Source organism: Drosophila subobscura, chromosome J (genome assembly GCF_008121235.1).
Source record: "Drosophila subobscura isolate 14011-0131.10 chromosome J, UCBerk_Dsub_1.0, whole genome shotgun sequence".
Lineage (NCBI taxonomy): Eukaryota > Metazoa > Arthropoda > Insecta > Diptera > Drosophilidae > Drosophila > Drosophila subobscura.
In genome coordinates, this window is record NC_048532.1 from 2,631,545 (window position 1) to 2,657,133 (window position 25,589).

Sequence of the window (25,589 nt, forward strand, 5' to 3'; positions counted from 1 at the left end):
CACTTAGAGACACATATGTACACACATACAAATGTACTTAAACATTTGGGTGGTCTTTGAGGTACATACATATGTAGCTTTTTGTGTGCGTGTGAGCATGTCAAAATGCCTTTCAATCGAATTTTGCGCTTCAGCAAAGAAAAATCAACCATTAAGTCGATAACTGTGCGATTAGTTAAGTTTTCATGTCAGTAGGCAGACTGTTAAATGGGCACCCGCCACGCCCTTGCCTGACCGCCTTCTGTCAATATTCATTTATTAGTCCAAGAAAACAAAACAAAAAAAGTTTGGACAAACTTTGGCCTCAATGGCCAAAAAAGTATTAGCCTCTTAGCCACTACCTTTCGCCATCTCATCAAGAATAAAAGAGAGTATTTCACATCACATCCCAAGAATAAAACAAATTCAATCTCGCCTCCACAACAGATATAAAACGAGGAAGAACGTGTGAGACGATTCGTACGCGTCACAACTTGTATACGCGATACTCAGTTAGTATTTCTGTTTTTATTGTGTTTTTTTCGAAGTCTACACTTTAAATTTTACATTTTTTCTACATCTGTCATATATGTACATCACTTCCCACGCCAGCACGCTCTGTTAGCTCGCCCCCTCCCCTTGAGCCGCACCCTGCAGCGTATGGAAAGAGAGAGTTGGTTTATTAATTTCATCATTTTGGCTAAAATAATGGTTCAATCTAATCTTGAGTCAGTGGTCTGATAGATATGTGGCATTTTTAGTTTTCTCAAAATTGTGGATACAGCTGATTTTCGCCCTTTGTGGACTCGGAAGGGGGCGGGGAGAAATTTTAAAAAGCACTTGTAACGGTGTGAGCATACAGCATTTCCGGATGCAAAACTTGGTTGCCCTTTCTCTTATGGTCTCTGAGTACTAGGCGCTCATAAGGAAGGGCAGACGGGCGGACGCACGGACAGACAGACATGGCTCAATCGACTCGGCTGTTGATGCTGATCAAGAATATATAAACTTTTGTGGGGTCGGAAACGCATCCTTATGTGTGTTGCATTTACTCCCCACAAATACAATATACCCTATTTGCACTTCGAGTACCGGGTATACAAATGTTGCAGAAAATCCCTTTCGAGTGAAGCCGAATTTATTTGTTTTACAAAGCAATCCAGCATGTGGCAATGAAAAATACAAAAAACACCCACCAGGCAGTCTCCGAGGAGAACACACTCCCAAACTCCAGTTTATATAGGAAATTTTTGGTTGACCAACATGTAATACACTCAATTAGGGCAATTCCATGGCCATATTTATGGCCTCAAATAATTCCAGACCAACACACACACAAAATTATATAGAACGAGGGCAGCAAGAAATATCAGAAAGGATGACTGCCATAAAGTACAGGGGAATGTTAGGGCCATAAAATTCGAAGCCATATAAATGAGCCCTCTCCGAAAAAGTACGAATATTTTACCCAAAAAAAAAAACGTTCAAAGTAAATATATTTAGACAATTTCTGACTTTTGTTTCACTGTTGTCGAGGGCGCTCCTATTGCCAACTGATTAATTGGTGTTTGACGACATGGACGACAGCCAGGACCAGGGTCTGGACCAAGAAAAAAACAAGAAGCAGCGAACGGGATCCGTTGGTGTTGATGAGTTTCCCCATGGCCCTTCCTTCTAATCGCCGCCGAACAACGTTCTTTTCTCGTTTTCCTGTGCACATTAAAATTTGTTCGAAGACGGGCTTTCCTCTGCTATGCTATGAAAGAGTTTGAATTAAATACAATTATTTGATGCGGTCGTTTTTTTGTACAAAGCCATGGACTTCCATACATTTTGTTCCTTGGTTGATACTTTTTTGGCTGATTTTATATGTTGAGTTTTGAAGCTGACCCAAGCCGAGCTCAAGTTGGAATTAATTCCGAAATAAATGTCCATTGTCCCACTAGTTGAAGAAATTGATGTACGAAAGCAATGTATGTTGTATGCTGAGGGATGAGTATGGATTCGTAGTTCCGTCGCGACTCGAGCTGGGCGAGATTATGTCGCTGCGACCTCTACTTGCATTTCAGCCGCAAAAACACATCGCTTCGGAAGGTCAACTCATTTGTATGGATTAAAGGAATGCAAATGGCACTGCTGACAAATGATATGCAATTTTCAAGCCAAACAAAAATGCAATTAAGACGAGTTCTAGCTCCCACTGTCGGGAGTCGACTCTTCAAAAGGGTCCTTAAAGGGACTGAAACAGTGTGACAGGGTGTGAAAAAGGTGTCCACAAAGCTGTGTTGGAATAGACAGAATGGAATGGTCAGGAGTAGTGACGATGCGACATCCGAACATGTGGCTGCAGCTTTCCCTCCATTCTTATTTTCGCGTTGCCTGGATTTTCGTGTCAGTCCAAAGCTGATCCTCAAACAAAGCGCTGGGCGCTCAGTCCAAGGGCGACAAATCCTCCAGGAACACAACACTCAATACGAACGGGGGTGTTGGATGCCGTCAACATATACATACATATGTACATATGTACATATGTATAAATATACACCTTAACCACTTAAATGACATTTGTCGGACCATTTTCAGTAAAATCCCCTTGTTCCCTTGGTATTGTATTTTATTTAAAGAAGGGACCGTAAATAATGATTACACTACTCGACAAAATCGACCTTTTTTCCCAAAGAAACCAAACCGACTTTTTCTGATCGGGCATTCAAATGTTTTAATGAATTATAGTTTTTTTTCTATGGCAGAACTTTTTTTTTTAGAATTTTAAAGTCTGGTATTTGTTTGTAACGGTTTTTTCAGAGGTAGCGGTTTGTTTTTTCACATAACTTAAGTATCTTACATCTGGTTGTAAAGAACTTTGTTTATCTGAAAAGCTGATTGATAAAGATAAAAAGTTAACCCAAACATATTTTGGCCTAAGCTTATCGTCTCGGAAATATTAGGGTTTGAAATGCGAAAATGCTGATTTTTGTGACGTATTTTTAACAACATTTTAACTTTAAGAACTCGGGAAAAGTCTAAAAAAATTATATATTAAATCATTATTTTTTATTTTTATTTTTTTTAGCCTGTAGCCTGTTTTGCCTGTTCCCAAAAACCCATCTGAAACGAAACGGAAATAAGCCGGATACTATTTCGCATTTTACAACACGTCTTAACGTGTCATCAAATATTAACTAGAGTATCTGATACGAAAGTGTAAATTTTGTATTGAAATAACAGTATATTTTTATACAACATTTTCAATTTCTATTAAATATTAAACAACAAATCCAGAACTGAATTGATATTAGGCATCTCTTTCCGTTCTCTATAACACATTAACAATTAATTACCTGCATTTAAAAACTTTTGACACCACACTTCACTCTTGCACTTACTTTATGTTGCATAAAGTGTAACACATTTTGAACAGGCATCAAAACAAGAACACTTAATTAGTCGCAAACCAATATTAAAAAATACCCCATATTTACAGACCTGTTCCAATGGCAAATTCAGCTTTGAAAAGAATCATGAATTGTGTATGAAATGACATTTAAGTGAAACTTCTGCACAAATAAAAAACAGGAAAAGCCCCTAGAAGCAATTGGTATTAAAAAAATGTTCCATTTAAATAATAATACAAATAATGACAGGCTGAGGGGTGTTTGTTGGGTGGGAAGTGATTTAAATTAATTACGCAACATATTAGTAAATGCATTATGTTGAAGTTGTGTTATGAGGGTGAATTGCTTACAGAGCTAATAAGTATATGTACGTACATATGAGGGTCGAGGCATATTGATAGCCATAGCCCGCACGTCCTGCCCACAAACAAAACCACACAAAAGCCAAAAGGAGAATGCCATGAACTGCAGCTCCACAGAATCTGTAGCTGTAGCACACCGTCTGTAGCTCCAGCTCCAACGCCACCTCTGTCCTCGAGAGCTCTGAGGAGGAGAACTTGTCTACCCAACATTACCAGGACCTGCTCCTGTGAGCCCACGGACAAAGCAATTTAATTTCAGTGAAGAGCTTTCAGTGATTCGTGGCTGAAATTTTCAATTCGTATTTTGTCGCTCAGCCGGAAACAATATCTGGCCCAAAACCATTACACCGACCAAAAACAATTCGCGTTGACGGACGCCAGTATTAACGACATGCAGTTTCAGTTACACATCCCTTTCAGTTTTACATGTTCCCAAACGGAGTGAAAATGTTTTTAAAATTAAAACACAAAATTCGAGTGTCCGTAAATTGTAAGACAGATTCTAACATTTGGATATTGATTGAGTAAAATACAAATTCTGTTGATGAAATATTTAAAAAGTTCACGGTGTATGTATGTACACTCTATTCTACAACTTTGCATTTCTCTGCACTGATAGAACACACAAAAGAGTGCGAAAGCCTGCAAAGGAAATCAATAGAAATGTCTAGCAAACTCGTAGGAGAGAGTCAAACTCTCATTTGCATAGGTAAATGGTATGTGCTTCGAAAGGAAAAGGTCACAAAGGTTGCCCGCCTGGCATCTATACATACATAAATGGATGGCAGAACTCATTAGCAAATATTTGGACTACTCCAGGTCCAACAGAAAAAACCACTTAACACTCGCAGGAGGAGGGGAGACATGCGAGACAGGCCACGGGAAAAGGGAGAGGAGACAGCATCAGAAACTGCAAAGCCACAAAAACCCAAAAAGGTCCAAACGAAGTTTGGTAAATCGTTTATAAATCGCTTAGTTTGCAATGCCAATGGCAATGGCATCCACATCCACACTGGAGCCGGAGCCAGGTGACAGAAACCACAGAACGATGACTGAGAGGCTGGACCATAAGGGGATGGGTATGGATGGATGGGTGCGGATAGCTCCGTTTCCGGTACGTCAAAAGGTGAATAATTCGCCATTCCGGTGCCTACTGATCCTCGTACTGGCTGCAGTCGCCCCCAGCGATCTGGGACAATGGGACACAGCTTAAACCCAGCGATACGGGCACGGCACGCACCCCTTTGGAATGGTATCAAAGGAAGTAGGCTTTCCACGCATTTCCACACTCGCTCACACACTTGTTTTTTCTCTCTCCCTTTCTACGAATGTATATGTATGTCTGTGTGTGTGCACAAAATTATACTGCATAGCAGAGAAACCTATCCTTTGCCCGATGCTGCTACCTAGCCCCAGGCACCACCTTTGCCCAAAAAGAAGCGAGCGTGTCTGTAATTGCGGCCCATTGTCTATTCCAAATGAGTGACTTTGCGGTAGGTCCGCTAGCAGCCGGCCCCCACACCACAGACCACATTCACATTCTCGTCTCGCTCTTGGTGGAATCCACGGAAATTTTCTTTGTGGCACAATTGAAAGCTGGAATCGAAATTGAAACTGATGGCTGATGTCTGATGTCGTATACGGCATGTTTGAGAGAGGACTCCAGCATGTTGCGTTGCAGGGGCAAATAGTTGCTACGCACATGTTCGACAACAAACCAGTATTGTATAGTCCTAACACGTTCGAAGGCGCTGTTGAAATTTACTTAACATTTTCCCTTGGGGAAAATCGTTTCATACATTTTTAAATTGGTTAATTCATTTATTAATTGGCGTGGTCAGCGAACACTTACATTTTCTATTTAAATCTTGCGCTGTCTGTTCTTCTGCCTCGTGGCATTGCTATTGGTGCTGTTTTATCCCGCTAAATGTCAAGCAACAAATTGGTGGCAAGTCAACAATCAGGTGGAAATTCCACATTCTCCATTCCCGAACACTACCCAAAATATGTGTAAAAACAATAGGACAATTTTGTGTGGGTTTTGAGGATTTACTTTTGATGTCCTCCTGTTGGATAATAGTTCTACTGCAATCGACCGACCCTCTTCACCACCAAAATACCACATATTTCGAGACATTTGGAATATTGGAACAGCAATATGGCCCACTTAAGAGTGGGTATGCCAAAGTACAGCAGGAAAATTCAATGGCAAGGACTCGCTAAACCATATAGGCATTATTTCTTTACTGAAAAGCTGCTTATTTGCTGTTATAATAAAAATTGAATGAATGTTCGTCTTCGAAGAAAACTCGCCTCCATCATAAAGGTATTTGACACACGTGGGATATGGTCCTCTCTTAACAGAGTCATATGGTACAAGCAAACACATTCAAGTAATGTGCTAATAGTTTAAACATTTCAATGCAAATCTGAATAAAACGTGTGGCAAAAAGCCAAAAATTATAACTGCTGCTTCTACGTAACAAGTGACTGCTCTGCACCCGACTCTTTCCACCACCTGTAGACCTCCCTTCCCATCAAGGGAGAAGCACTTTGACCATCGTAAAATGCCGAGATCCAAACCGCACTCAAAGAAATTATGCTAAAGCAAAGCTGCAGAGATAGGGCAAGCATTGGCGTGGGGTGAGGTAAGCTAAGGAAAAGTGTGGCGAATCGCAACGAAACAAAAGCAAAATAAAAGGAGACAATCAAGACATTCCGACTATATGCTACCGACTATCGTAACTGATACTCCACACCTTTAACAGCTGATATACTGATAGTCTTTGAGATACATTTTTACATAAGGACGGGTAAGGGTGGAAAGGGTAAGGGTGGTAGGGACGGAGCGAGGGTAATTTTTGAAATGCAGTTGTGTCAGTGTGATATCACAGCAGTCTAGAGGCAAAATTCGGTGGCTCTAGCTCTTATAGTCGACGGACAGACGGACGGACAGATGAACGGACAGACGGACGAGTGGATGGACAGACGGTCAGACAGACATGGCTATATCGACTCGGCTATTGATGCTGATCAAGAATATACTTTAGTATATATAAGTACTTATGAGATTGGAAATGTTTCCTTTTGTGCGTTACATACATAAATCCACTTTCGAGCACAAATACAATATACCCTCTTTACTCTTCGAGTACTGGGTATAAAAAGGGAAAGTGAGAGCAACGTAAAAGGAGCTTGCGCGCTGCCAGCGACGCGAATGAGCGAACAGCCTTAATAAAAATTTCATTTCTTTAATCAAATGCATTATCAAATAACAACAACAGTGGGAGTGGCATGAGAAGCAGAATACACGAAAGACTCACTCGTTTGGCGTGCGGGCTAGTTCCACCTGAACCCAGCTGAATCCAGAGTAAAATGAAGCTCAGGTTTTGTTTTTTTGAAATATGAATATGGACAAATGTATGAGTTTAACACTCATACAAACACCTTCAAACTTTTCAACGATAATTCAATTTTTGGCTAGACCATTGTTTCCAATTCTTGATTAGGGTCGGGTCCCGAAGACTGCTCATGTAAGGCTCTCCCAGTGCCATTCATACACACACTTTTTCCTTTATCTTTCGTTCTGGCTCTGGCTCTGCGTCTCTCAACTCTGTATCTTCCTCTTTCTCTGACGAGCAGGTCGGCGATTCAACCAATAAACACCACGCTTATTTCGTTATAAGCTAAAAAGTCAATGATTGAATTTGCATTCTGTTAGATTTCTGCATCGAAACTATGCCAACGTCTGGCTCTGGCTCTGGCTACACATCCCTAGGCCGTTGCCGCCGGGAAGGCTGATGGGTGGATGGATGTAGGTGGTTGGGAGGCGGAAGTGGAAATGGAAATGGAAGCCATGGGAGTCGCAGACTGGTCGAGGGGGTTTCCAGGCTGTCAGCCCCGGCAAGTGCAAAAGCCTTCGCGTGGTAAGGAAATTAGATATGGAAATTATTATCGTATTCCCAATGTTGGTGTAGTTGTTCGATGTTGTTCTTGTTGTTGTCTTCTAGCGATGTTGGTGCTTTAGTTGTTGTTTTGGTTTTTGTTGGTGTTTTCCCAGGGCTGCTTTCTACTGTCATGTAATTACACAGCACCCAAACTACCAGAAGAGGAGTCGGGAGAGCTGCTCTTAAAACCCGCCACTCGAAGATTGAATAGGGTGTAGGATATACCACGAGTATATAAAATAGGATAAATATCTAATATCTAATTGAGAGGTTTGAGATTTATTCTTCAAAGCTTTTTATATATTTATTATGGGGTTATTATATAAGAACCTCTTCGATCTATCCACCTGCTTCTCAGGAAAAATGTTGTATTTAATCATTCATTTGGTAATAGCCAATTTGTTTGATTCGTTAATTTTAAACTTTGTTTATGTTTACATGGAGGTAAACGCAGTGATTGGATTGTACTTTATTGGTGCCAAACTATTTGACCATATAAAGGTCCCTACAACATCGTTTCAAAAGGTTAATGGTCGCCCAGGGACAACGACATTGCTCCGGGGCGAAAAGGAAGTCAAGAAATAAGGAGATACGCCTAACTCCACGAAACGTGAGAGCGCGCGAGCAATCGATAAGGTACCTTCGTATGCAGTTCCAAAAGCTAAAACAGGCCAGGAACTTCCGCTAAAAATGGGAGGGGGCCTGCATCACGAAAGTTTCACCAGCGCTTCCGTTCCCGCCTGCAAAGCCTTGGGTTGTGGCCTGTGTCCGTCTGACTTTTCCTTCTTTCTGAGTCTTAGCAGTGTTTCCTTCTTGAAAACAAAGAAAACATAAAAGCAATCCTAATTGCCTACTTCTGTTGCTGGGTCTCGTCCCAACCTGTTTTCGCTTTTCATTTGTGGTGCAAAGGAAATGTCCGTATTTTGATTTTAAACGAAAAGAACGAGGAAGTATTTTTATTTTGGGCACTAGACAAATGCAAGATTTCGGCACTCTTAAAAATCCTCCTCAACCTCTGTAGTGCACACATAAAACAACATTTAATATTATTTGATGTGCATTTGACTTGCTGAATTACTGGCTGATATACAATGAATAATAACGACTTTCCCTCAAGGAACCAAACCAACTTTTTCTGAAAAATAAGGGGCTCAGAAATAATCTCAAGATATTTTTATTTTTCTATGAAAGAACTTTTTTTAATGAAACTTAAAATAACTGCTATTTTCTTGTTTTGCTTTTTTTAGAGGCAGCTAATCTTTTTTTCAAATAACTTAAGTATCTTACATCTGGTTGTAGTAACTTTGTCATTCTAAAAAGCTGATAAATCAGATGTAAGCCACTTAAGTTATATGAAACGAGAAGGGACGTGTGAGACGCTTCTTACGCGTCACAACTTTTATACCCGGCACTCGGTACTACATCTGTACATTAGGTTATTTGTCAAATTTTACATTTTTTCTTCGTCTGTCATCTACATCAACAACACTGCTCACGCCAACACGCTCCTTTAGCTCGCCACCCTCCCCTATAGACACACACTGCAGAGTCGCGGCAGAGGCAGAGGCAGAGACGTGTCAGGGGGAGAGGCCATAAACAGCGCGAAGCAGAGTGTGAATGCTGCGGGACGGGGTGGATTTGGCCACTGCAAATTAATTTCTTCATTGTGGCTATAATAATGATCCAATCGTATCCCAATTTGGTGATCTGATAGATATGGTCATTCCCTACGGAATGGCGTTTTTAGTTTTCTGCTATCTTCAAAATTTTAGATTTGGGAGGTTTTCGCCCTTTTGCGGAGGCGGAAGGGGACGTGGCTCATTTTTGAAATACACTTGTAACAGTGTGAGCATACAGAAGTCTGGATGCAAAATTTGGTGGCTCTAGCTCTTATAGTCTCTGAGAACTAGGCGCTCATCAGGACGGACAGACGGACAGACAGACATGGCTCAATCGACTCGGCTATTGATGCTGATCAAGAATATATATACTTTATGGGGTCGGAGACGTTTTCTTCTGTGCGTTACATACAACCGTTATCCGCACAAATACAATATACCCTATTTACTCTTCGAGTACCGGGTATAAAAAGAAGCGCTACCTCTAAAAACGCGCTCAAAAATATACCAGACTTAACAAATTCTTAAAAAAAAGTGCTGCCATAAATAAACAAAATGATCATCAAACCATTTCTAAGCCCAATATCTTTCAGAAGAAGTTAGTCTGGATCGAAACGGTAAAATCGTGTAAGTAGTGTTACTTGAATATCGACAAAAACCTTGCAGTCCCTCCCAGCTTCCCTCCCAGACAATACAACAAAGTAAGTATCAAAATCGTGGGCTAATTGAATTATTTATGAGATAGAAGAATTGGAAATAGGGATCAGCTTTTAATAAATCTTCCATCCTTAGTTAGTCGTAGAAAAATGCTTGGTGTAATTTTTATGCACAACTTGATCAAGGGGGATGTAGACAGCCCTGACTTGTTGAGCCGCGTAAACTTTACGATTCCCATTAGACCCACTAGAAACTATATTCCTTTGTTCCTTCCAATGTGTAGCCCTTTAGAGTGTTATGCTCGGATTATAATTCTCTCTATCACATTATATCCTCGACTCACTCCCTTCCTCTTCTTAAATCTCTTATACTAGCCTACCTCTCCCGTAGTTAATTTAATTTTTGACTTTGATAATTTTGCTTGCTTAGCTATAGTTGCTCTAGTTTAGTTGTGTTTAGTTCTAATTTTCCTCGAATATTAGCCTAACATCTATCTTTCCTGCATGCTCGCGACCGGTTCGGTTAATCGCGCCGCGCGTCATGCGGCAGCGCCCCTCGGTCGGTTGGGCGGGAGGAGGGCTGCGTTCTGCTGGGTTCCGCGCGTAACAGGCTTTGGCTTAGTGTCGCAGGGGCCACTTGATGGTGCAGTCATTGCATATCAACGTCCAGACAAAATTATCCATTAGCCCTCAGAGAATGTAAAGTAAATGTTGGTTGAATAAGGCGAAATCAGTTCAAACGTTCCTCCTCGTGCTTAATATGTTATAGGTACATACATATATAACTAATAAAAAACTAGTCCCACAATTGCATTTATTTATAAGGGGAATTTCCCTCCAAAACTTAAGCAGTCGTCGTAAAAGCGCCGCAACAATTAATATGCACTTTACTTTTCCAGAACCGTCACGTAAGCGTAGACTCCGACAATCTTGAAATTAGCATGGAGTCGTCTAAATGCACGACATCCAAATTGTAGAACTGGAAAGTCATCTGACAGAGGTTGAAACCGATTTACTGGCTTCCAAGGAAAATGTAACTTTCTTTTAGGAGAAAATCAAGGATAAAGAAGAGAACATAAACGCTTTAAGAGTGTCCCTGGATCTGAAATCAGGATCTAAGAGCGGATATCAGCAAACTGGCAGCCACCACACAGATTCAAGAGAATAAGTTAACAGACTGGAAGCAGAACAAAAAGTAGTAAGCGCACACGCTAGGCAATGAAAAATGATAATCCATCGAGATCCATCGAGCCAATTAGCCAACAAGACAACACCATTAAGCAGCTCAAGCTAAATGTTTCTGATCTGCATTAAATCCGAGATCAGATTTCAGATTAAGCTCAGATATGCTCAGGAGCAAAGCTTCTCTGGATTACTAAGGGAAAAGCATCACTCAAGCAGCCCTCAAAAAGGATTTGGATGATAAATTAGCAAAACTGGAACTGGAAAGCAAATCAAAGAAGGCTTTAATAGGGGGTCACAAGTGAAAATTGGCCAGCTCGAGAACACCATAAAGCAGCTAAGACAGACGATCGTTGATCTGAAATCTGATCGCCAGAAAAACTTTTGGATTCCTACAAGACGCAACTGAAAGGGAGGGATCACCAAATGATCCTTCTGGAATTGCGAAGCAATGTGGAATCATGCTAGATGAAGGAAAAAGATTACCTCTTAAAGGAACAGGTGCATGGATATATGTACATACATATTTATGTACTACATAATTTTTATTGCAACATATGTATGTATGGATGTATGTATGTACATATGTACATATATACACTTCCATATATATATATATCTATATGTAAATATACACTTCTGAAAATGGAACAAAACTGCTATTAAGCTGATTACTTCAACAATCCATCTGGTCGTGTCGGAAATATATACTTACACGACGATTTTTTCATGCACTGTACTGGTATGTGATATTCATTCGACAACGTTACGGCCGCCAGCTTTTGAATACCAGATCCTGCCTCCACTTCAGCTGGCGTCTCGGTGTGTGACGGGAGCACAACGGCTCATCCTCCAAATACTCAGGATCAACTTGTCCTGGTCATCCTTTTCACGCCCAAAATTGCCGTCGAAGTTCCTAAAACTTGCTGACGAAGTTCATTTTATTGCCGTCGAAGTTCCTAAAATTCCCATATTCTGTTAAGCCACCCATAATCCCATTTATTATCCGCTATATTTTCAAACCTTTTCTTTCTATAATAGACACCGGTATTTTCTACCATTTTATTTTGAAAAATAGCCAAAAGAGCTCTGCGTGCAGCCATAATATAACTGTGGCGCCATCTAGTATGGCTGGCATTGCCGTCAGGTGTCGCCAGGAAGATGTGTAGTTAGACTGTAGAAACCTAACAATACATGTACCAATTCAACAAATCACGCTAGGGTACAAATATTTTATTTGCCATAAATGTTTGTTAGGAAGCATTTCACCATGGCTCACCACATACATATTTGTAGCCATAAGTCCATAAACAACTAAACAATTACACGACTCGACAAAATCCCACTTTTTATATCCGGTACTCGAAGAGTAAATAGGGTATATTGTATTTGTGCGAATAACGGTTGTATGTAACTCACAGAAGGAAACATTTCCGACCCCATAAAGTATATATGTACATATATTCTTGATCAGCATCAATCTGTCCGTCCGTCTTGTTGAACGCCTGGATCTCAGAGACTATAAAAGCTAGAGCCACCAAATTTTGCATTCAGACTTCTGTATGCTCACACTATTACAAGTGTATTTCAAAAATGAGCCCCGCCCCTTCCGCCCCCGCAAAAGGGCGAAAACCTCCCAAACCTACAATTTTGAAGATAAAGCAAAACCAAAAATGCCATTCCGTAGGGAATGACCATATCTGTCAGATCACCAAATTGGGATCCGATTGGATCATCATTATAGCCAGAATGAAGAAATTAATTTGCAGAGGCTACAGAGCCACACACTCAAGTCATGGCAGAGGCAGAGAAACGGCAGAGGCAGAGAAACGGCAGAGGCAGATGCCGCAAGAAACTTTTTGGGCATTTGAGTACTGGGCTGAACGAAAAAGAAGAAAAAGTGGATGAACTTTGTGGAATGCTGCTGAAGTAGCAGGGATTTTTTAAATGCACTTGAAACATTGTGTATCATTGTTTCTTTACTCCTTATAGAGAATTTTCTCTGAGAATTACGCACTCATCGGGACGGACAGAAGAACAGACAAACAGACAAACAGACAGACAGCTATTGATGTTGAACAAATTATTCACATAATGAGGTCGGAAATGATTCCTTCTGTGCATTACGCACAGCACTTCGACCACAAATCTGATATATTCCTTAACTCTTTGAGTCCCGGCTATAAAAAGCACCCACAACACAGAATGGAGAGAGCAGATGGTGATATGTTTCATAATTATGTGTATTTATAAGCAGAAATTATAAAAATGGTCTTAAAAGCGATAATTCAATGGCTGTAAATCCTCTTTAAGGACATGCACGTGCTACTGCTGGTTGCTCAATTGTATATTCCAACTTTGTCGTAGTCCATGTTGTCAATGTGATTTTTCAGTTTTCTTGGTGCCCAAACCAAACCAGTCGTGCTTGAAGTAGGCTTTCGGTAGCGGCAAGCAATTGTGGTGCAGTTCTATGGCGTCTTCTTCAATGTGCCACACCATGAAGCCACGTCCACAATCGATTCGTTTATGCAATGCGAACTGAACGCGATCGCCGAAACGCGACTTGCATTTTCGGCATTCGAACACTCGATCCTGTCCATCAGCACGAAGGAACTTGCGTACATTCCTGATTGCCTGTAGGCCCTGGAAATTACCCGCTATATCGGAGTGTATGAGGAATGTAGGTGTGTTGTCGACATCATCATTGCGGAGTATATAAGGAACTGCGTAGAGTTCTTTGGTGCTGGTACAGACGCGGAAGCAATAAAAATTCGCTTGCAAAGCATCCGGCAAGAGCCCAACATTGAATTTATGACTGGGACTCTGACAGATCTGGGCTAGGGCTGTATCTATGTGTGCCCGATTATCGGTTCCAATATCAGAGTTCTTTACACGATACTGGAGAGGCAGCCTAGCGGTGGATCGCCACTGGACCGATATAGGACTAACATGACGTTTCACCGTGACTTTCATTCGTTTAATGACGCAAGCCTCCAGGGGAACGCGCTGCTGCAGCAATACATAATTGCTTATCTTCTCCAGCAACATGGAAAAGAGCATATCAACAGATTCCACGATGTCTAGGTGGTGTTCGACGCTCATCGCAGTACTCTCGTAATACATTCTCTCCTTTTTCACGTTCACATAAAATCCAATGGTCACCTCCAACTTGGCGGCCCCAAAGCTAAGAAATCGCAGCAGTTGGGGCACTGCCTCCATTCCAGCCTCTAATAGGAAGTCATTTGTTCTGCCAGAGACGCTCCCATTGCATAGCATAAACGCTTCTATTCGCTCCGTCTCGATTCGCTTCAAAAGCAGTCTCTCGACGGGACTCATTTTGATTTGGTGGCTCGTTCCGGCACCATAGTCATTATTCCAGTGCTGGCTGTAGGGCTCTCTGGTCTCCACACAACTCTTACAGGTGGGACAATCCGTTTGTAAATCGTTGATAAATCGTTGATGGTGGAAGACGCGTGAATCGCCAATTGTCTCGAAGATGAAGCGGGAGTAAGCTCGTCGCAGCATGGTTAGGATTTTACTGATGCTATGTATAACTTCTTAAGGCTTTATATATGTATGATCTTAAGGAGTGAATCAGGCGGACTACTAAACGACATCTGACAGCTGTGAATCCAATATGTGGATGGACAGGTATGGAACACCAAAAAGGGTACATCATAAAAAATCTTGATCTGGGGATCTCTTAACAGTCCTTGGGAACCAGGTGCATGTACCAATAGGGGCTAGCATGGCTATAAGTAGCGACTGGTCTATACAATATTACCTACTTTGTCTCCTTAAAATGGTTTTACCTGTGCTCCGTGTGTACCGGGTTTCTCGGAACGATGACCAAGAGGATTATCAAGAATACTTATACTTAAGCCCAGTACTCAGATGCGCAATTTTTTTTCTCCCATACAAACGATTAGAAATTAACCCTGTTTTTTTGTTCGACAGAATATTTTGCCGCAAGAATTTTACAGTTCAGTTCAGAATCAGCAGAAAATATTCCAGAAATCTAGCCGATTAAATACTTCCGGAGCGAAAGATGCAATTCTTTTATCTTTGGTAGACAGAATCAAGAAACGAGGGCTAGAAAAGAGCATTAAATGAAGACGATTTAAAACGTATTAATGCAGTCGACGTATACTCGGTACTCGTTTTATCAATTTATAAAGACATAAAACCCTTGTTTATTGAATTTCTGTCCCGCCGGAACGGACTTATTCAATAATGCCGTGGCCTCTGTATGCATTGTTGTCCTCCAAGCTCGATATCCACTCTGAAAAAACACACTCCTCCTGCTTTCACACAAAATTTGAATTTTTAACGGATTTCATTTTGTAAACATCCACAAAAACAGTGTACCCAGAGATCTTGCACTTTTCGCACTTTGGTCATACTGGGCACAGAGCAAAATATATAGGTAGCACTTACTGTCGCAAGAAAATTAGCTGAGTTCTGGTCTTTAACTTAGAAACTTACTTTTGCTCTCAATAGTGGAATGATGGGATTTCAGCCCTAGTCGATGACTATCGATTATATCGATTGTAGTCCATCTCTATTGTGAGTTACCGACAAATTTTTGTTTACAAAAAATCGCCATGAATCCATTGGATAAAATACACGCTCTAGACGAAATTGAGAAAGAAATCATTCTCTGCATGCAGAGTGCAGGTAAATAGCCAGCCGGCGGCTATAAGTATACCAGCTTATCATACTTATCTTTACAGGGCAAGCTCTGCAGGAACTTGGCAAAGAGAAGTCGTCGCAAAAGAATGCCGAAACGCAGTCGCAGCAATTTCTCAAGAGTTTGTCCAGTGTCGAATCGAAACTTTCGGAACAAATAAACTACCTAACACAAGTGTCCACCGGACAGCCTCACGAGGGCTCTGGCTACGCGTCAGCAAAGGTGCTTCAAATGGCCTGGCACCGCATCCAGCATGCCCGATCGCGAGTCCGTGAGCTGGAGGAGACGAAGGCCAAGCATTCGCACGCCGCAAGGCAACAGCAGAAGCGGCAGCAAGAACATGCCGCCGCCCAGCAGCAACAGCAGCAGGCTGCAGCAGCCGTTGCCCAGCAGCAGCAGCAACAACAGCAACAGGCAGGTGGCGGCGTGGGTGTCTCATCGGGTGGCGACTCTAGTGGAGTTGGTGGCGATGCATCGGCTGGAATGTCCACTAACTGAACATACAATAAAAAGTCTAGGATAAAGTGCGAATGCAAGTACTCCAAGGTTAGTTGGGAGGACCCGAAACCAGATCGGGCATTTCTCTGATTTCACTCATAAGGAGTATAATTATATTAAGCAATGTTACACACACACATCAACTCTCTCGAGCATTTTATTGAATACAATTTACAAATTAGAAAAATGTATAAATGCTGCTGCGCGTGTCCGCTTTCAGATTCAATGAAGAAGTTCGCCATATGGAATGCGATTTTTGGCCTACTCTCGATAAACTGGGCATATAGAATAATGGCGACGTCAGGTAAATATTGGTAATGCAGACATACCTAATCAGACTTGAAAAATCCCTTGGGCATGCTTCAAAAGGCGACCATTTTTTTAAGGCTGGATGTGTGCATATGGTTGGCTCCGTTTTGCTTATAATTTCGGGAATATTGATCCGCGTTGGCATATTTAAAGTGAGAATTGAACTTTCACTACCGATAATGGTAGCTTAATTACATTTTAAGATATCTACCCTCAGGAAAGGAAGGCTATTTACTGTGTTGGGCTCTGCTTGACCAATTTTGGGCCCATTGTCATGAGCTACTTTTTGTTTCCGATTGGTAAGTTTGTTACCTTGCCACCAAATGGATTTTCTTCTGCATTAATATGGCTTTTAGTTATACAGATGGTATTTCTCATTAAGGGCATTGCCTTTTACAAGAAATGGAATGAAGAATTGGTAGAATGTTAGAAAGCCTGAACCTCACGGAGAGACATGTTTCCAGCGTGATATTTTATTGTTCTGTTCTAATAGATAGTCAAAAAAAAAGAAACTTAAACTCGATACCCTCTGCTTAACACAAGTACTTGTAGGCAGAATAAGAATAATAATTACATCTGACTAGGCAAAATTATTCCCTTTTCTGTATCCTCCCTGGTGCTTGCTCCGATGCCAAAGAATTGGTTCTCACACACATAGCGTACGCACTGCAGCAGGACATTGCGCTCATGCCGAATATCGGAGGCCAACAACTTGGAGAGCATTGTGTTCGGTTTTGTCGTTTTACGAGCTCGCTTGTAGTTAAGGCTAGAAAAACGCTTCTGTGCCTTCGCAGCCGTTGGTTTTGGGGAGGGTCGAGGTTTCGGTGTTATGAATTCAGTTGGGTGTATAGCCGGCTCGGCTATTGATTCGATTACACGTTGAATGGGCGCTTCATCGGGTGCGTCCTCAGAAGAGCTGTAATTTTCCTTGATCAGATCCTCAGAACTCATGGGACACTCCTCGATAGTTTCAAAGGAGTTCATTTGGACAACTGTATTTGGGACTAACGGATCATCCCTTGAAATTTCATTCTTCACAGTGCTGCACTCTGTCTCCCGTTGGGGACTTCTCTGCCCCTGCCATTGCTTGTTTTCCTCAGACTCAATCTCGCTGTCTTCACTACCCGAGCCATACATTCCCAAGAGGCCACATAGAGCATTTTTATTCTGCTGTCCGTTGTCTTTGGAATGCTCGTAGTTCACCATCTGTCCCGTTCCACGAAACATGGGCACGCCAGTTCCACTTATACAGGAAGTGTCCTCTTCTAAGGCATCTGTATTCTGACGAATGCTTTCCTCATCATTCTTCTGGTTCACGTGTTGGCTCTTGCCTTGAGCCCTTTTGCTAGACCTGGGTCGCTTTTCTTGAGAGTTGTTGGGTCGCGTACGCTGTCGATCTTCGCGTCTACCAAATCGAGATTTTGACGCCTCCAAGCGCTCTCCACGTTTCAGTCGTTGTTCCTTGGCACGCTTGGCCAGCTCCACATTCGCTGCCGTGGGAAATCTGTAAACGTCGAGTTAGTTCCTTTCCCACTTACTTAAGCCCTTAAGCACTTACTTTTTTCTACGCTCTGCCCTCCAGGCAGCTGTGTCTTCGGGGGTCCATAACTTTTTCACTTTCTGATACACCCCAGTTATGTGGTTAGCTTCAATATGATGCTCCACGATGTTGTGCAGGGCGGCAAAGTCGCAACCTTCTGCAGGACATGCCTCGTGCTGCTCCAAGTGTCGCCTCATGTCCTGAGCGTTTGCCAATTCCATGCCACAGTTGTGGCAGTGCTCGGGGCGAGGCGGGGACTTGTAAACTGGTGGAGCTTGTGGCAAGGAAGTAATCGTGCTCTAAATGGGATTCAATTACTAATCTCCATGATCGGAAAACAGCATTATATCGAACCTGCTCCAAATATTTGGCTGGAACTGTGCTGCCTCGTGCGCCGTACATCGGCGGGGGCTGCTTGGCGCGTGGCAGCAGTGTCATCCCACTGGGCGTCAAGTAGTGCATCGTTGTCTTGTTTGCTTCCTTTTCTGTCGTTGCGAATTTGGGAGACGGCAGAACGAATCTTGGCGAGACTTTTTCTTCCATTTTTGAGCGTGGAGTACGGTGAGCAGCGTGACCGCGGAATTATCGATATAATATACCGTGAGGGCCTAGAAAATATACCGAAATATACTTTTTCATTTTCAAAATATACCGTAAAATATACCGTGAATCTAAAATCATTTTCCTCGATTTTGATGTTCAGTTTAATATTACCAGCTGGTTAGGTTAGTTCAGCTTTAAACATGTAATTTTACTCGAATCATCGTTAAATTCCCCTCAGGATTTGCTGCTTTTATGATACATCTTTCTTCAATTGCTTAATAAGGTTAAAACTAAAAAGGTTAACCAAAAAAATAAACTATATTAATAATATATGTTAATCCATTTAATCAACTGCTTTTATTAATTAACAATATCTTTGTCTTAGACTAACATGCATTTAACATTTTTATATGTTTTGTATGTTATATAGTACATTCTCGGTCTCTATAATCTGCAAATTTTTAAAGTAATTCATTGAGATTGTGACTGTTTCGAAAGATACCAAAATACCAATTTTATGTTTTAAAAATGCTACAGAATTTGTCTACCATTTGCTGAACGAAAGTATGTGCAAAGGCATATGACCTACATGAGTTCTGAAAAGGAAAATACAATTAGTAAATTAAATTTGTAGAATATATTAGACCCTAATCTGCACTACCGCACACGATTTTCCCTCATGGAAACAAGCCAACTTATTCTGAAAGGGCTTAGAAATGGTCAGATGATATATTTTTTGTCGCGGCAAAACTGTACACGAAAGAAAGGAAAGAGGAAACAAAAATCACGAAGAAAGAAAGAGGAAAGAATATCTATTTTATTATACGCTTTATATATGTACATACATACATATGTACATATGTACTCCATGTCTTGAGCGTCAATTTGTCCGTAGGAGGCTTCCAGAGGCCTGGCCAAGGCTACCCAGAGGGTCAATTGTTCATCGAGGTGCCTATTCTGCTAGTGCTATCCAGATGAATGCCAAAGAGGGACACGATGGGAGACAACAGGTTGGATGGCAGGTCATTTCCACATTGAATCTGTCACTTTGAAACTGTGACCCTTTAACTGTCTTTTGCAGGTCCGCAGGCCAATCTGGTGAAGAGTAACATTCTTATGTGGATGGATCGCGCCTCTGCCGGTCTCAATGGCTCTGAGGTGCTGCCTCTGAGCTCCGGTGAGTGGTTGGATTTACATCGCAACAGCGGCGAGGAGGCGTTGCCCGAGGATCCACAGTCCATAAGACCATGGACAAAAGTCACTGCCGGTGAAACCAAAGCGATTGCCCCAAAACCTCGGCTCAACCACAAGCCGTGGTGGGTGGTGGCACAACGTAAAATTCCGGCACTCTCCTCCATCCAAGCAAATGTAACTCGTCGCTGGCCAACTTAAAGCCAGAAAATGTCGCACCCAATGGTAGTAGCCGTTAATGAGGAGGACTTGGACTCTGCCGACGATAGCGGAGAGGATGAGCTGCGCTATTCCACCCTAAATGGCCGCGACACCAACGAGCTCCAGCAGCTGCGCGGGCGGGCCGTATCTGATGATGATGTCGACGGCAGCAGAAATATAAGGAGATCAGGACGTTTATTTGGCAGCATCGAAGCGTTGTCATTTACTTACATGCACTTTGTCAGCTTGTGCCTGTGGCCATGCCTTGGTCCTGCATTCTGGACGTGAATGAACAATTTCATCTTACCCGGCGCCAGATGATCGCTGGTTTTACCATGATTACAGCCTCCATTGCCAATCTGCAAGAGGGAAAATTGTTTACTTAAAAGAGGCGGAGCAATCAGCTACCAACTGGCGCGGGCGAACCGTCAGTCTCAGGGTATCCTTTATGGTCTTCTCCACACCGATTTCTTTAAAGAATTAATTTATATTTCTTTATTGGAGCTCCATTGATCTCTATTTTGAATTGGGGGCATGGCTCAAACGCTTCCGAGTGACTGCTCAAATTTAACCAGCTGAACGCCCGCCATTTAAATAGTTAAGCACTTTGTCCAAATTGGAGAAATAATACTGCTTGTAAATGTTTATTGTAGCCACCGTTTTATTCAGCTAAACTGCGCTAATAATCTTTAAGTCTCATAAATTTCTTAGTATGCACTTAAACACCCATTGGTCAACAGAAGGTTAATCAGTCTCGGTTAATGGCATATTTACTCGATTTTAATATTCTGCTTAATATTGCCATCCAACTAAAACTCTCAGCCGTGGAACTACAATTTTCAACGATTTTACAATACATTAGCCACAAGATTGGACTACTCTTCTTGACTCTTTTATTGGATTGTTTACAAAAATAACGATTTAGCTGAAAGAGAAGAGAAGAGAAGAGAGAACGTCCTCGAGGGATATTTGAAAAACATCCGTATGGGAGTTTGGATACCCTATATTATTGAATATACCCTAAAAATTGAATTTAATAGGCCGATGAAATTCATTAAATTTACCATTATATACATCTTTTTTTTTGCTATTTAACTGCTACAGCGAAATTAGTTGTTATGTTATGTTGAATATTAGAAAAAATGTTTTACTGAAAATTTTGAACTCAAAACTAAAAACGAACAAACACTAGAACGAACACTAGAAAAAAACATACCGTACATATACCGTCGACTCAATTTCGAAGTCAAAATATACCGAAAAGTATAAAATATACCGTAAACGGTCACGATGGATCCATTGCACTCGTGCCCGATCCATTGCTTTTGCTTCATATCGATAGATGAAATATCGACAAGCGCACGCAGAAGAAGAAGAACGTAAACAAAGACAAATTACACTACCCGACAAAATCTAACTTTTTTTTCCGCTTCGAACCAAACCGACTTTTTCTGATAGACTGACAGCTTTAAAATTGATTAACTGTAACTTGTTTGTAACTTTAATGCTCTTTTTTAGGTTCATCTTCTTCGTTGTAACCTTATTTTGCAATCAATCGTATAGAGATAAGTCATGAAAATCAGACAATCTTATGTATAATCGGTTGATAAATCGAATAAAATTATTAAAATCGAATAAGATTCTAGTTTTAGCGCTAGGCTCCTCACTAGCTCGTAATATTAAACAATACATTCTATTTCTAGTCTTCGTTCGGCAAACAACTCGTTTTTGAGTTCAAAATTTTCAGTAACTTTTTTATAATATTCAACACAAAACTGAAGTACCTGGTCAATGCGGACTCATCTCTGCGACCAACCAATTTCGCAGTAGCGATTAAATATAAAAAAAAAATAAAAATAATATTAAACAATAGAGTAAAGTCGAGGAAAATTATTTAAGATTTACGGTATATTTACAGTATATTTTGAAAATAAAAGGGTCTATTTCGGTATATTTCCGAGGGTCTCTCGGTATCGATAATTCCGATACACTGCACGTCACACTCAATTTGTTAATGTTTTAATTGTTTATAAATTAGTGAACAAAGAAAATACTCATCTAGCCCAGGAGAATGCAGAGCGTCCTCAACACCGTGAAGGGCACAGCCCTAAACGTGGCCGAATATTTAACGCCAGTGCTAAAGGTATTGTTGCTTCTCTATTTGTTGTTACGCTGCAACGAAGAATGGAATCTCTGATGGATCAAAAATCGGTTGCGAATCATATACATACGAATAGATATGTTCGCATACTGGACAACAAAGGGGTTTTTTGTCTTCATTATTGATTGCCCCTTTCCAGTTACCCCATTTATACATAAGAATCGACTGGCGTCCAACTGGCAACGTATACATACATACATACATACATACATATGTACTTCCATTAATTAAACACGCCCCCACTATTCCCATTAATTACAATTAATTGCAGGAGTCAAAATTTCGCGAAACTGGCGTTCTAACGCCCGAGGAGTTTGTGGCAGCGGGCGATCACCTGGTCCACCATTGCCCCACCTGGCAGTGGGCTGCTGGGGATGAGACGAAAACCAAACCTTACTTACCGAAGGGTGAGTAATGCGATTCGACGATAATAACTGATCCGATTTATAAATTAAGCCAATTAACCCCGCAGATAAGCAATTCCTGATAACTCGTAACGTGCCATGTTATCGACGATGCAAGCAAATGGAATATGTGGGCGAGGAGACTCTTGTGGAGGAAGAGTCCGGGGACGGGGGCTGGGTGGAGACACACCAGCTAAACGATGACGGAACCACACAGCTAGAGGAGAAAATATGCGAACTGACAATGGACGAGACGAAGGTGAGTGCCAGCGAATCTTTTTTGAAGAGGCCTCTAAGCCACAGTCGTTCCTGTAGGATGAGATGCACACTCCAGATAGCGACAAGTCGGCCCCAGGCGATGCTGTTGATGGCGAGGATGAGGACGATGACGAGGCTATTGACATGGATGCCTTCGAGGAGAGCGGCATGCTGGACCTAGTGGACCCAGCGGTAGCAACCACTACACGAAAGCTGGAAGTGGAGGCAAAAGCCAGTCCCGCCGCTGCTGCCGCCATGACCGAGGCCTTTGGTGATTCTGTCCTCCACACGCGCACCTACGATCTTCACATCAGCTACGACAAGTACTATCAGACGCCACGTCTCTGGGTCGTGGGCTATGACGAGCAGCGCAAGCCGCTCACCGTGGAGCAAATGTACGAGGACGTCTCGCAGGATCATGCGAAAAAGACTGTCACTATGGAATCGCATCCGCATTTGCCGGGGCCCAATATGGCCTCTGTGCACCCGTGTCGCCACGCCGACATCATGAAGAAGATTATCCAGACAGTCGAGGAGGGCGGGGGTCAGCTGGGCGTGCATTTATACTTGATAATATTTCTGAAGTTCGTTCAGACCGTAATACCCACCATCGAATACGACTTTACGCAAAACTTTAACATGTCCTAAGACCTGCAGGAGGCATCTGCTATTGGGGCAGCAAATGTAGAACCCAATAACACGCAACATTGAAAATCATCGAAGGAGTAGAGGGTCGAATAAAGCTTTGTGCAAACACAACCACAACTATATGATATTCAATATTTGGGCTTATTTATCGACACAAATAGGCCATCACTTTATAATTAATTTTTATTACACTTTGCTCTTGTTGTTGGTTGGTTGGTTTGTTGCTTGGTTGCATGTTTGAAGCATCTCTGAGATGAAATTGTATGTAAACACAATAATAAAGCATATTAAATAAGTAAATTCATTAAATATGCAGTAGTTTTAGGTAGTTTGTTTCTGGTTAAATGATTTCCTTTGTTCTTTTTTAGTTTTTGAACAATTTTTCCAACTTAAAATATATCTGTGTGTGTGGATGTGTGTGTGTTGCTTGACTTTATATTAATCTTAAATGTATATATATGTATAACTGATAAATCCTTCATTTTTTTGTTAATTTTTCTGGGGTTTTTATAGATATATGTATGTATATGTGTGTACATACATGTATAGATTTTCTTAACAGTTAAAATCACTTTTCATTTGCAATAACAGGTTCACATCGTAATCAATTTTACAATAAACGTACCAAACGCCATACAATTCTAAACACGTCTGAATCGATCCGTTCGCTCTTCGTCGTCCACTAAGGTGTGTGTGTGTTTTGAACTACGCTAGACATTACGTTAGACGTTAACAATTTTGTCCGTGTACCTTTATTCCTTTACATACATATCTGTAACGGCTGCATTATCCTATGCCTAACCTCACCTATCCTGCCATTTTGCATTGCCAGCTTTTACAGTGTTTAACCACACTTTTTTTATTTTAGTTTTCCTTTTTTACATTTTATAATACATACAGCAGTTAAACATACCAACTTAAACCTAAATACATATTATATACACACATGTATACCCAGGCAGGCCTATGTACTGTGTAGATGACGTCGTCTCTGCTCTGTTCTGTTCTCCACGGACCATAATGTAACAACATCCATAACATTCATAAAATTCCTCTCAACATCAGCCTTCTCCTGATTTGTTCTACATCTTTAACGATTTTTTGGAAATTTCCATTTTTACTTGTGTATTTAAATACATACATAAATGAAGATAGAGTATGCTGCCTTTGAATTCGAAGTTTGAGTGGCTGTGTGTTGTATAATAATATTTTTCTCTTTACCGCATTTTGAATTTAAAAATTGTTTAATGTTATAAGGTACGTTTTGTATAAGCGCAATGCCTGGAAAACAATTGGGGCAATGTTTGGGACGAATGTGAAAGGATCCAAGGGGCTAAACAATCTAAAAGTATATACAAAAATGTTTACAAAAATATATCTTGTGTGTTTAAATTTAAATGAAATATTTGTTTACTTAATATTCGATTTAAGAGCGGTTTCAATCAAATGTTATCTTTAAAAGCATTTTATTTGGATTTATATTTCGATTTACGTGTGATTCGATTTTGGTTTCTCCTCATTGCCCCAACTCTTGGATAAGCATATCTTCCATTGATTTTTAAAATGTTGTTTAACTTCTGTGTACTTTAATTTTTACCATTTGCTTTTACCCTTCCGTTTTTTGTTGAAACTAATTTAGCATTTGTTTTCTTGATTTGCACAAAATATATTATAATTATTATAGTTACAAGCTTTAAACTGAAATAATGGAGTTACACTTTCTCTAAAATTTACAAACTGTTGAAACTTGCAGCTAACTTTAAATATTTTGTAGGTATGTGGTGTGGATGTGTTTTGTGTTGCATATTTACTACATAGTTTTAAACATGATGGTTTTGCTCATCCTCGTTCTATATCATCGTTTTGTAGGTAGTTGTTTGCATTGGTTTCTTAGATCTAAGTGGAGTTACGTTACAATTATCGTATAGTATTGTACATATACATACATACACCTCTACAGTATGCTGTTTTTCATGAACACCTAAATTTGCTTTACTTTCGAATTT

The 25,589-nt window shown here is 40.9% G+C and overlaps 4 protein-coding genes across 5 annotated transcripts; 2 read left to right on the plus strand and 2 right to left on the minus strand.

Moving 5' to 3' along the window:
- Positions 1-13,416: 13,416 nt before the first annotated feature.
- LOC117894018 (protein terminus) lies at positions 13,417-14,738 on the minus strand. Its single transcript, XM_034800852.1, has one exon. It carries the CDS (start codon positions 14,663-14,665, stop codon positions 13,517-13,519), a length of 1,149 nt encoding a protein of 382 aa, XP_034656743.1. The 5' UTR covers positions 14,666-14,738; the 3' UTR covers positions 13,417-13,516.
- Positions 14,739-15,659: 921 nt separating this feature from the next.
- On the plus strand, positions 15,660-16,783 carry LOC117894333 (mediator of RNA polymerase II transcription subunit 11). 2 transcript variants are annotated; one of them, XR_004648866.1, is made up of 3 exons: positions 15,660-15,817; positions 15,874-16,632; positions 16,698-16,783. XR_004648866.1 is itself a non-coding variant. In XM_034801316.1 (2 exons), exons 1-2 carry the CDS (start codon positions 15,745-15,747, stop codon positions 16,326-16,328), a joined length of 528 nt encoding a protein of 175 aa, XP_034657207.1. In that variant the 5' UTR covers positions 15,660-15,744; the 3' UTR covers positions 16,329-16,783. The 2 variants fall into 2 exon arrangements, 1 of the variants encoding a protein (XP_034657207.1); XM_034801316.1 differs by having other exon boundaries at positions 15,874-16,783.
- A 276-nt stretch (positions 16,784-17,059) lies between these two features.
- LOC117894331 (nuclear fragile X mental retardation-interacting protein 1) lies at positions 17,060-18,763 on the minus strand. The gene is made up of 3 exons (XM_034801315.1): positions 18,532-18,763; positions 18,196-18,476; positions 17,060-18,141 (listed from the first exon to the last, which is right to left on the minus strand). Exons 1-3 carry the CDS (start codon positions 18,718-18,720, stop codon positions 17,208-17,210), a joined length of 1,404 nt encoding a protein of 467 aa, XP_034657206.1. The 5' UTR covers positions 18,721-18,763; the 3' UTR covers positions 17,060-17,207.
- A 3,328-nt stretch (positions 18,764-22,091) lies between these two features.
- Positions 22,092-23,883, plus strand: LOC117895009 (ubiquitin-like-conjugating enzyme ATG3). The gene is made up of 4 exons (XM_034802359.1): positions 22,092-22,255; positions 22,545-22,680; positions 22,746-22,936; positions 22,993-23,883. The coding sequence occupies exons 1-4, from the start codon at positions 22,184-22,186 to the stop codon at positions 23,581-23,583; spliced, it is 990 nt and encodes a 329-aa protein (XP_034658250.1). The 5' UTR covers positions 22,092-22,183; the 3' UTR covers positions 23,584-23,883.
- Positions 23,884-25,589: the final 1,706 nt, after the last annotated feature.

Coding starts and splice junctions, on each gene's coding strand:
- LOC117894018 (XM_034800852.1), bottom strand. CDS start 14,665: ATGCTGCGACGAGCTTACTCCCGCTTCATCTTCGAGACAATTGGCGAT.
- LOC117894333 (XM_034801316.1), top strand. CDS start 15,745: ATGAATCCATTGGATAAAATACACGCTCTAGACGAAATTGAGAAAGAA. Junction 15,818..15,873: donor TCTCTGCATGCAGAGTGCAG/GTAAATAGCCAG, acceptor TTATCTTTACAG/GGCAAGCTCTGCAGGAACTT.
- LOC117894331 (XM_034801315.1), bottom strand. CDS start 18,720: ATGGAAGAAAAAGTCTCGCCAAGATTCGTTCTGCCGTCTCCCAAATTC. Junction 18,477..18,531: donor CAGCCAAATATTTGGAGCAG/GTTCGATATAAT, acceptor AATCCCATTTAG/AGCACGATTACTTCCTTGCC. Junction 18,142..18,195: donor AGGGCAGAGCGTAGAAAAAA/GTAAGTGCTTAA, acceptor CGACGTTTACAG/ATTTCCCACGGCAGCGAATG.
- LOC117895009 (XM_034802359.1), top strand. CDS start 22,184: ATGCAGAGCGTCCTCAACACCGTGAAGGGCACAGCCCTAAACGTGGCC. Junction 22,681..22,745: donor CAAACCTTACTTACCGAAGG/GTGAGTAATGCG, acceptor TTAACCCCGCAG/ATAAGCAATTCCTGATAACT. Junction 22,937..22,992: donor TGACAATGGACGAGACGAAG/GTGAGTGCCAGC, acceptor TCGTTCCTGTAG/GATGAGATGCACACTCCAGA.